The sequence below is a fragment of the Cygnus olor genome, chromosome 2 (genome assembly GCF_009769625.2).
Source record: "Cygnus olor isolate bCygOlo1 chromosome 2, bCygOlo1.pri.v2, whole genome shotgun sequence".
Taxonomy (NCBI): domain Eukaryota; kingdom Metazoa; phylum Chordata; class Aves; order Anseriformes; family Anatidae; genus Cygnus; species Cygnus olor.
In genome coordinates, this window is record NC_049170.1 from 84886837 (window position 1) to 84898460 (window position 11624).

General features: G+C 39.5%; 1 protein-coding gene across 2 annotated transcripts; it reads left to right on the plus strand.

The window, feature by feature from the left end:
* The first annotated feature begins 1675 nt into the window (after positions 1-1675).
* Positions 1676-10723, plus strand: LOC121065398 (carboxymethylenebutenolidase homolog). Of its 2 annotated transcripts, none has more exons than XM_040548213.1 (6): positions 1676-1857; positions 5405-5618; positions 6252-6359; positions 8206-8348; positions 8761-8852; positions 10339-10723. In XM_040548213.1, the coding sequence occupies exons 2-6, from the start codon at positions 5413-5415 to the stop codon at positions 10516-10518; spliced, it is 729 nt and encodes a 242-aa protein (XP_040404147.1). In that variant the 5' UTR covers positions 1676-1857; positions 5405-5412; the 3' UTR covers positions 10519-10723. The 2 variants fall into 2 exon arrangements, with proteins under 2 accessions (XP_040404147.1, XP_040404148.1); XM_040548214.1 differs by having other exon boundaries at positions 8206-8261.
* The last annotated feature ends 901 nt before the right edge of the window (positions 10724-11624 follow it).

Sequence of the window (11624 nt, forward strand, 5' to 3'; positions counted from 1 at the left end):
TGTTGCAATGCTTGTTGGATCAGATGCCTGGTTCTGCTGGTCTATTCCTTGCACAGGGGGCTGCAGCTTGGACGGACCCAAATCCTTGGGGAAGCAAGGTAGGAAGACAGTGCTTCAGTCTTGTGGATCAGACTACAGGATGCCTACAGCAGGGGTTAGCCAAACTCAAGCCAGATGTCATTACTATCAAAGTACAAAGTACATACCAGATCTTTTCAGTGAAGTCTCCCCACTCCCTCCCTTGCAACACAAGCAATCTTTTTAATGGTTTCTTAAACAATCTTGATGTGCAAAGCTAATGACAGGTATGACAGGACAGAGAAAAACACCCTCTCTCTGGTCATGACAAACCCTAATTTTGAGTTGCATGTAGCTCCCACAGCACACAGAGGTGGGACTCACCTTGCCTGACTGGTGATGTTCACAGCGCAGCAACCTACACCTGCGCTAGGCCATTAAACTTGGTGACAATCAGATCAGCACATCTGGTGACATCTCGGGGGCCATCCATTTCGTTCTAAAGACACCCAGAGAGTGTGAATCATACCCTAGGTCGCAACGGCAACTGTGGGGGTGTAGACACCTTGCTGACATAGCCATCCTAATTGCAGATGTGTGAAGTTTGGGTGAACTGAACCCAACCACCACCAGTTCTCAGATTACACTGTGGTCACGACTACACAGAGTACGGCCCAGGATCTACAGAGCAATCGTGGGACTTGTTTGTCCCACAGTTTATCCCACAGTTGGGATCAAAATTTGTTTATTGACCTTTATATGGTCATTTTTGCTTAGCACTTTTGTCTCTTTCATTTCTCCCCCCCCCCCCCCCAACACGCTCGCACACATGAATCATGTGCACACACAGAGAAAATTAAACCTATAGTAGACATCAGCCTGAGGGCTGAACTAATGTTCCTTGCATACATAGCCATTATGGAAATAGGAACGGAAAATTTCAACGAGTCACCATCAATAACAACCGGTTCAGACTCAAATGTTTTAAACTTGTTGAAAGCAAGTCCAATCAAAAATAACCTTGAACACTTTTAGACTTGTTGGGAATACTTGTGGGTGTGGTTGTAATATGTTTCGTCTGTGTGTTGGGGAGACTTCCATTAGTTTTTATGCTGAAAGTTTGCCAGGACATGTTCAGCTTCATTTGGCACAAATTCCATTAAAGGCATTTATTGTGGACAACAAAAATGCACGAATATACTATAAGAAAATGCATCTTTGAACTTAACAATGCCTTAGCAGATGCACCACTAGATGTTAGATGTGTCACTTGAAAACACTGAGGTCCAAAGGTTCTGCAGTCTTAAATGGCTGTACCACACATACCAGTTGCTTTGTAGTGTACAGGTCTGGAAGGGAAATCTTACTAGAAAACTGAAGTCTGTTAGTAAGAAGACTCAGTAGTCCTTCTTTCAACCTCTCCATGCTATTCTGTTAGGAATTACACATTTTTAGAAATGGAAAAATAAGTGCAGTTTAGCATCGGTGTGCACCTTGCTTTCTAAACTCCTTAAATAATAATAAAAAAATAAAAGGTGGAGTAAAAGGCAATTGATTTGGAGCCTACTGAATCCACCAAACCCTGCCTCTCTGCATGATCTGTCTCCACCCCTTCCGGTCAGGATGATTTGTGTGCTGAGCGTCTCCTCCTCATCTCCCAATCCCCAGGGCTGCAGAAGAGTTGAAAAGCACCTGGAAACTGGATGGGCAGCAGAAGCAGCAGCTGGAGCAAAACTGCCAGCAGAACTGGTTTTCTTCTTTTTGTGTTTAGAGAAGTCTAGCTGGTATCTCACTGAACAGAGGAACTGAGCTGGGATAACGCAGGATCCTGTACTCCAGGTATGTCATGGCAAACTGGTCCACAAAGACTGAGCTGGCAGCAGAGGGAGGCTAACTGCTTTTAACTGAGTTGAGTGGGAGAAATCTGAAATTGCTAAGCAGTCAGAAACAGCTCTTTGAAAATGCACAAAGCATTCAGCAAAAAGCACTCCTTTAAAGAAAGACTTTTATTTTGGCTTCAGTAAAAGAAAAAAAACAAAAAACAAAAAACAAAAAGGTAGAAAGAAAGAAAAAACCTGCACGAAGACAAGTATTAAGGAGCAGGTAAGGTAAAGATAGAGGATATCAACTTTGGGAAAAACTGGATTTTGAGTGTCTGCTGCTGTGGCGTAGCAGTAGTTCTGAGGACAACCCAAACGCTTTTCCCTCTAAATGTCATCATACATTGGCACAAATAGGTAAGGGAGGCAGTACGTTCACTTGAAGCTTTTAACTCTAGACTGCCTGAATTTGTGGGAGGCATCCTACTTCAGCCACAGTCTGGGGGCTTTCTTTAGGAATTACCAGTCACTATTTTGCATCCAGCGGTAGCAAGATCATGCTACAGGACCATAATTTCTTTCGCCCTTATGATAATGAATTCCTATTCCTTCCTTTGTTTGGTCCACTGGAGCATTTAGCATTGAAATAAATTACCGCTGGAGTTTAAAATGTTATCGCTGGACCCAGGAAAAAGGCTGACATGTCACATCTTGGCATCATTAGTGCAAGGTCCTGGCAAAAAGCAAAGCACTTTGAGATCACATGCTCCTAACCACTTTACAAGAAGTGGGGATTATCCTTAGGACTATCTTTTCCTCAGTTTTACCTGATTGTTTTTGAAAGAATATTAGCCTCACCTATCAAGTATTGTTTTTTTTTTTTTTTTTTTTTTTATTTAACGAAAATTAAGACTTGATAGGTTATAATCATGTTATTTGCTGCTCCCTACAAATGAATTAGTTTGGTCTGTCCTGCCATCCAAGGGAGCCTACTTTTGCCTTGTGATAACACTAAATGATTCTCCTCAGGTTTTTTGTTACTTGCACAAAAGCTGGGTGGCACTGAGGAACTCAGGGAACCAAGGAAGTGTAGACCCACTTGTGAGACAAAGAAGCCGTAAGAAGGCTTTCTCTAAACCAGCAAAAGGATGCCCTGAAACTCATGGATGTCTCTGCTTGTTCCCTGTTAGCAGTAGTCTCCCCTGCTCCTTGCTTTGTGCTAGTCCCTGTGTCTCGTCAGTGTCAGAGCTCAGTGATAAGAAGTGGGCTGTAGAGGTGAGGTTCTGCCTGCCTGGAACCAGGCCGTGGGGAAAGCAGGAAGAGGAAAAGTGTAATGGATGAAATCGGTGGCAAGAGGGAATGAGGTGAGACAGGACAGGTAGGAAATATCCTGGGTCGTTGCTTCACCACACCGTGTTGCATGGATCAAAGCGGGAGGGAACAAATAAAGCTTCTGACTAAACAGGATCCCATCAAAGACTTCTAAGCAGTTCAGGCGTGGCTGGCTATTTACTAAGGTCTTCGCAGCCGGGTGCCTGGAGAAGAGCCAGCTGGCTGGGAATCAATCAAGATAGGCCAAAGAAATGATTTCTGGGAAGCTACCAGAAGATAGACAGGAGGCTCTTTCACAACTATTGCAAAGCTTAATGCCTCCTAAACACTATTTCCTTGAAGGGGACACCACAGGTTGTGCCCTTCTGAACGAAAGGTCCTAATGGGCTAAGGCTGTGGCTGCCATCTCAGAAGCCAGTGCTGTTAGCTGACTTTGAGAATGCCTGTCAGTTCTTCAAGCAGTCTCTTGCACTTCAACAACCTCATTCATCTTAGGTTAAAAAAAAAAAAAGGAAAAAAAGGAAAAAAAAAGAAAAAAATAGAAGTATTTTTGCAAAAACAGACATCACTCAAGCATTTTCAGGCCTGTTATGGGGGACATGAGCTAGGAGACACTCTCCCACATATTACAACTTCTACTTGCATGTAATGCCAAAGCAATGGAGGTTTTAGTCCTGAAGATCAGGATAATTCATGCTTCCTAATACCAACCCAGACATTCAGATGTTGAAAAAGGTGGGAGAACAATTAACAAGTGTAATCAGCTCTCAGTTATCAGCAGAGGGAATTACTCACCATGTAAGATCACCCATCTCATAGCTATCTGTGAAGCAGCTTGATTCTAGCAGTAGTGTCACATCTGCCCAGTTCCTGTACCTCTGCAGCAAACTCTAACAGCCAGGAGCTGCTGCTGTGATAAAGTATATTTAGTCAAAGTCAATGCTCTACCTGCCAGACCTGGTGACACCATCCCCAAGGTTGGGAGAGGATTACTGGTGGAAGAATGGTGTCCTTAGATGATACTTTGGGAAGACCGATTATCTTGGGTATAAAGCAGCCTAAATGCATCCAAAAAAAGTGATGCTGTTTTTGAGCCTGTTTTAATTGTGCAAACTGGGAAGTGCTGTGTAGGCACAAGAAACCGGTGAGTCTGCAGCTCAACTCTGCCCTTCAGTCCACCATAGCTCCAAATGTGTCTATATTACCTAGGCAAAATTTCCTGTTAGTTCATGAAACCTAGTTCTCTGCTGCTGTGGTTAATGGAGAGCTGAGGAAGGCTAGCATTTTTAACAGAATTTGGTCTCTTATATGTTATCTGAACAGTTTTTTGAAGTACATGTTACGATCCAAGTGGAGGTACTAGGCTGATTCTGCAATGATGCGCTGAGATGTATATGCAGGTGTGTGTACAAATCCCCAAGGACAGTTGGAAAAACAGTACGTAGTTAGGAAATGCTACTATTCATGCTGCTCCTGAAGACCTAATTGGGTTCCTTGTACAGATGGATTATAATACTGCTTTTAATTCCAAGATAAGATTCTACTTTTTTGAACAGAGTCCATTCCATGCTCCAGACACAAAGTCAGAACAACTTCTGACTCTAACTTCTCTGGCATTTGCTAGCTTTCTTGCAATCCCTTTCAAAGGCATATGGGCCCAAGGCCTTGCAACCTAGTTTAGAAATCAGTACTGCAGCCAGTTGCCAGCTGTGCCCAATACACTGGGTGCCGTGCGCTGCGAGAAGCGCTGAATGCTATCCTTTTCTGTAGCAGCTGAGTGCTGTGCTTACCCCTCACATAATTCAGAGAAACCAGCTTGTGATTCCAGCTGAAGACACACGTGACTGCTGCAACTGGTCACTTTCTCCCATGTATGGGGAGAGCACGACATCTGAAGCTGTACCGCTTCACACCAGTGCTGACGAAATTGCATGGGAGCAAAACGAAAGTGACATGACTCAGGACATCCATGAACCTATCGTTTGCCATTTTGTAGCTTTTTGTCTCTTTTTCTTCTCAGCTTAATAACTTAAAGACTAAGAACCATTCTGCATTGGAACATTGCTTTTGCATTTTTCTACTTTCTCCTTTCAGACAAGGAGAAAGGTGTCAATATTATTTACAGAAATTATTGAACTACTTTCTGCAGATTGTATTTGCCCTTATTTGTCTTAATCTTCTATTAGTAAATTAGACTTTCTCACTCTTATTTTTTCTTTCATTTCCCCCTCCAGGTTTCCAAATGGCGGATCCTTTCCTATATAACACTGGAGAAAGATCTGGATATGGGTGCCTTGGACATGAAGTACAAGTTGAGCACATCAAGGCATATGTCTGTAGACCATCTTTTTTCACAGACAAAGCTGTGATTGTGATTCATGACATATTTGGATGGCAGTTCCCAGACATTAGATATATAGTTGATTTGATTGCAGGTCATGGATACATGTAAGCACCCATCTTTACTATTTTTCTCTTAAGAAATACACTGATAGATCACCAGGCCCAAAGCTAAGCACGGTATACGTTTTCCACACACATAGGGCAGCCATACCACCTTACTCTGTGTGAACAGAAATGTTCCCCTGTGGCCACCAAAGCTACTGAAATTGACCAAACAGAAATGTCTACCTGAGCAAAAAGCTAGAAGGAGGGTTGTGAATTACCAGTGTTTATGCTTATGCGGCAGTGTAGGTGATTAAAAGATAAGCAATAACAATGTTGGTATGCACTTTTAAGTTGTGTAAGTTTTTCATACCAAGCCTTTTGGAGTCCAAACAACAGTAAGGGTTGCTTTAGCTTTTACTAGCAAAGAGATAAATATTTGTTTATATATAATCAGGAGACTTGCTCTATCCCTTTACTTTTGTATTGTGTGTCTTTTTTTTTTTTTTAATTTCCATTGCAAGACATATACTTTTAGCTCTGCTGATTGCCAGAACAGGATGAGTAGAATATGATTCAGATGATAACCATGTAGGTGTGTACTCTGGAGTAGAAAAGACATTAGAAAACATTTAGACATCCACAGATTCTCCCCACCTGGATGTGAAAGTTGACTTGTTTCCATGTCTCACACAGAACCATCTGCCCAGACTTTTTCAAGGGGAAAGACCCCTGGAAAACTACTGATCACTGGCATGACTTTGCTGACTGGATGAAAGAACATGATCCTATGAAAGTAGACGGGTAAGATGCATAACTGTGCTTGAATTTTAAAAAGCATTCAGCAAACAAGGGGAATTTATATGTATCTGAAATGTTTAACGTGGCACCACACAGTGGGGCAAGATGGCTGCATGCACACAGTCATTTATTCTGGATGGTTCTTCTGTGGTCCTAAGCACTGCCTTGGGATTTGGAACAGATCTGCTCCATCCGTCACTCTACTTACTGTCCCCATCTTGTTTCCATGGGCCCTTTTCTAACTATGTCACGCTGCCTGCACAGGCCCATAACTGGTGTTACACAGCCCTCCCGCTCACCAGTGCAGAGACTGCCTCCAGTTCCCCAGGACAAGTGCTCAAGCTATCTGCTACTTGTCACTTGCTCATCTTGCTTTCTCCCTTGTAAATGATAGTAGGTGAGATAATTTCCTGAGCAGCACTAGATCAAAATTTGCAAGACTGACCCAAAACTATGAGACATCTGATCAGCTGCACTGGTTTTCTCAATATGTGAAGGGACCATTTTCTGTAGATCCAAGAAGTGCCTGTAACAAAGCTTCCCTGTTTCTTCAGCATCTATTACCACAGCCTAAAACTTGAGATAATGATAGTGAAACAGTGACACCCTATTACTCAGCTATCATCTCGTACAGCACAAAGTGTTTTTCTGGCCCCTTCAAGAGGTTCCAGTGCTCGCAGCCTAATTTCAACGTCCCTCAGCAAAGCTTTTGACAGTAGAGTCGCAGAAGCTGAGACTGAATTTTTGGAAAAAACAAATGACTAATACCTATAAAAATTCCTGTTTTGAAGATTCACTGTGGATAGGTAGGCACTGTCTTAACCAGTTAAGACCTCAAGGACATGCCTATGCTATCTGTTGAGGGTTGACGTGTAGCTGCCCTCAAGATCCAATCTGCTGCTCTGAGAGCACCGGGAATCCTACATACCCGTAACTTACCTTGTACCATTTCAAATAAACTAGCTCTGAAAGAGCCCATCCATTCACAATGTGCTCCTCATACAGGCCTAGAACATGATCTTCTGATCATATCACTCTCATACTGCTTTTTTGTCAGCCTAAGCAAACCTGTGATGACCATACTAATATGCCTAAAGCTTGAAAATATAGTTATTAGTATATGTGGTCTGCATTTAAAATTAATTTAAAATTCTTTAGATAATCAGAAATATAAACTATTGACACTTATGAAGTTAGTAATAAAAAATTAATTAAAAATGTGACCTGCTCTGGTCTACACTAAAAACAATTTTTATACTTTATGCATTGTATACAATACCTCACACATTTTTTTTTAAACATTATAGCTGCTGACAGTTTAATTTGGAGTAGTTGTGAATTTGGTATAGTATTTTTGCATGTGGGCTTGTTAGGATATTATTAATATTAACTCATGCAACAGGAATGACACACTTAAGATAAAACTTTATCTAAATAGGTGAACCCTGTAGAGATAGCACAGTGAAGCTTATCTATTCCCACATTCCATAAAGTAAGGTGTTGTTCTTGCAGTTATGTCTTGGTTTTTGTTCTGTACTAAACAAAGTGATTCAATTAAAAAAAATGCTTCATTGGAAAACAAAGGAGCAGGTCACAATTCAGGTAAGTATTTAAGTACCTACAACTGTTTATGGCTACTAAACTAGGACCACAGATGTTAATTCTCATTCAAGAGTAGAAGCCACTGCTTTAGTTTGCAATTTGCCTTTTTTTTAATGTATTCTCTGTTTTAAATAATTGGGGGTGCAGATGGAAAAAAAAAAAAGTATCTCTTTTAATTTACTTCTTAAATTGTCAAATATTGATTCTGCTATAGATTCCTTAGTTCCCTTTTGTTTATATGTCTTAGGGAAGCTGATGTTGTCTTGAAGTATCTAAAGGAACAATGCGGTGCAAAGAAGATTGGTATCGTTGGGTTTTCCTGGGGTGGAATGGCAGTACATCACTTGATGCTGAAAAATCCTCAATTAGACGCTGGGGTGTCCCTCTATGGTAGTGTAGAATACATGAAAACTTACTTGGGCTGACATCACTATATGTAGTTTCTAAGTATAGTTATTATTTTGTAATGATTTCTGTAAATACTAAACTCAAAGGTGAGTTGCAGATTTTAATTATGGTTATTTCAGCAATATGCTATATTGATATCAATATTTAAGAATGGTGTAAAGTTAAAAAAAAAAATGTTTCCTTTGGCACATAAATTTTCTAATTTTTTTAGTGTGTAGAGAGTGGGAACGATATTTTCCAAATTTTTTTTTTTCATCCATCAGAATAGAAGCTATCCTGAAGTAAAAAACATATTTAACAAATAAACCTAAACAGAAATTTTGTCTTTGAATTTTTCATTAATCTTGCAAGAATGTTAACCTCACTAACAGACTGTTTCTAAAATACATTATAGGAATAATTAGGGACTCTGAAGAAAGATACAACTTACTAAATCCCACATTTTTCATTTTTGGTGAGAAAGACCACACTATTTCTTATGACCAGGTAAGTTGTACTGGAAATGATTTTTATTTTCCCTTTGTTTTTCTATCCTACACAGAAACCATAGCTTGTTAGAAACTATTTTCAGAGACAAAAAAACAGACAGGCTAGATTGTTTTGTTTCTATTTCAACTTCCCCCATATCTTGCTTAGGTTTTTCAAAGCTTCCTTTTGGGGCTGAAAAATGCAGTAAAGACCAGTGATTGGTCTCTTAGTGGCTAGACAAACAGAGTGTGAAATTGAGCAGGAAGATCCAGCTGGTATGAATCAAACACCTTAAAAACGTGGATATTACTGCCATGGATGAGAAAATGGGTAATAAACCTAATGAACTTGGACCCAGAATGGAAGAAAAAAATAATTCAGCTCAGTAACAGAACTTTCAGATGATGAAGATCAATGATTAATTGCTTTTGGTACAACAAGGCAAAATGAACTCTGTCAAAAGAGTGGTTGTGAATTTTTAAAAGTAAGATCACAACTTGTGGACCCTGTTTTGAATCCTGGATGCCACCTATATTCCTAAATAACCCCTATCATAAGCTCATCTGAAAGGTTGGATAAATACACAGATAGAAACTGGAGCACTCTTCTGTGCATACATTTTTTCTCTTTAGTGACAATGATAACGTAATACTTCTAGTGTAGTTACAAATTCTTCATTCACCATCCGTTTTTCTGGTTAAAGTTTCCCACCTCCCCCTCCTAGGGAACACAGTTTTCATGAATACACGCATTACACCTTGAAACCATACCTTTTCCTCCTGAGATTTTCTCTCTCAGAGTTACCTGTGCAGTTTTGTATGAAAAAATCCTGAGTTTAATAAAAAACATCCTCAAATGTATTGTTTTCTGCACTAAGTAATAAAGGGTTGCGTGAAAAAAAAGAAACAACATAAACAAGAAATAAATTACATCAGATGAAATGCACAATGGGTAGAATTAAGCTTGCAGGGGTGATCATTCTTTTTATTTTCTGAGTTTCTCATGGAAATAAGCACAAAAATATGTATATATATGTGTGCTGGAAAATAATCATTAATACTGTATGTATACTTAACATCAGCAGATTGTACAAGAGCAATGCCTTTTTGTTGTAAACTAAAAATAAGAAGCAGTGTTTTCTTAACTATCAAAAGATTTTGGACTGAGAATCACTGGGATTTAGAGAATATGTTTTCTCAAGATCAGAGTTTAAAATCAGGTTACAAGCCATATTAAGTCTCTGAATATAATTGCACCTGTTCATTTACAGCAACAAGATTTACCAAACTCTTTGCAGTAACTGTTGAGGGTTCTTAGATGTACCAATACTTTTGAAAACCATTTCAGTCTTACATTCCAAAGATGGGTTTTCTCATCTATTGATCAACAAAACCTGCTTCAAACATAACAGTGGAGAAAAGGCAAAGATGTAGGAATATGAGCAATGGCAAGTTTGACAAACTTGCAAAACCACAACCTAACAGAAAAATGTTTTCTTTTACAGATTACCTTACTGGAGGAGAAGTTGAAACAGTACTGTAAAGTTGCATATAAAATTAAAGTTTATCCTGGGCAGGTTCATGGGTTTGCACAACTGAAGCCAGAAGATATGAAACCTGATGATAAACCTTATATTGAAGAAGCTAGAAAGGATATGATTGACTGGATCAAAATGTTTATTTGACAAAAACCATGAAGTAACACTAGGCTTCAAGATTAGAGTTCAATTTAATTAATTTATAGAGAAGAAAACAGTCAAAGGGAAGATATCTTATTTTGAAAACTAGGAACATTTTAACTTATAGTTCTTTATTTTTTACAAGTCTTACAGAAGATTGTGACTCAAAGTTGGACTAAAGGACTATTAGGCATAAAAAAGTTTGAATTTATCTTCGTATTTGCTTCATTATTCTGCATCATGACATCAATAGTAATGAAATTGCTTATCCATTCTTCTGTCCTTGTGGGTGTGACTTTTCATTTTGGCATTACTTAAGTTACAGTTTTTGTTTTGGTATGAGAAGTCACAGGTGTTGGCATGAAGACACCCTGTTTTTGCATGAAGACAATGCTTTTATTATCTGAGACATATTCATTTCAGATATACTGCTGTACTGAACAGAATTTCTCATGCGTGAAATGAACATTTGGCTGTGTTAAGCAGTTAAGAAGGAGTGATGTTGTTAGGTGACACCCTCCAGGTATGCTATTTGTAATGTTAAGAGGACTTCCAGTATTCCTTCATCACCATCAAGGAAAAACATAACCAGTCCCTCCTGACTGTGGAAGTAACTCAGGCATTGTGCTAACAGTGGGTTTATTGTCCTGCTCCGAACTGTGGTGATCAGGTACAGGGCTGACCAACAGGTACCCGCAATCAGTCCTCATTATATCATTTGCTTTCCCTTATATTCCTTTTTCCCCTCTCAAGATCTTAATCTTAAGAAAAGGAAAGGAAAGGAAAGGAAGGGAAAGGAAAGGAAGGGAAAGGAAAGGAAAAGGAAAGGAAAAGAAAGGATAAACAATAATAAACATCCCTGTTATGTTAAACATCCCTGTTTTACCCCACTGGCTCCAGTTTTGCTGACTGGATGACTTTTTTTTTTTTTTTGATATTTTTAATTTTGTTGCCTTGGTAATGACTAGGAAATTTGTTCTTACTTAGAGATCGTCTGAACCTTTACTCATGTCCCTTTTTATTTTCTACAACATCTGCTGGTTTCTCACATGGCCACCCCGTCAAGGTAGCCAGACATCAAGGCTAGCCATCCCCATGGATATTGCTTTCCC

Bases quoted from the DNA above. Each gene is read 5' to 3' on its own strand.
- LOC121065398 (XM_040548213.1), top strand. From the start codon at position 5,413: ATGGCGGATCCTTTCCTATATAACACTGGAGAAAGATCTGGATATGGG. The intron at 5,619-6,251 runs GTAAGCACCCAT...TGTCTCACACAG, and splicing joins ATTGCAGGTCATGGATACAT to AACCATCTGCCCAGACTTTT. The intron at 8,853-10,338 runs GTAAGTTGTACT...TTTCTTTTACAG, and splicing joins ACACTATTTCTTATGACCAG to ATTACCTTACTGGAGGAGAA.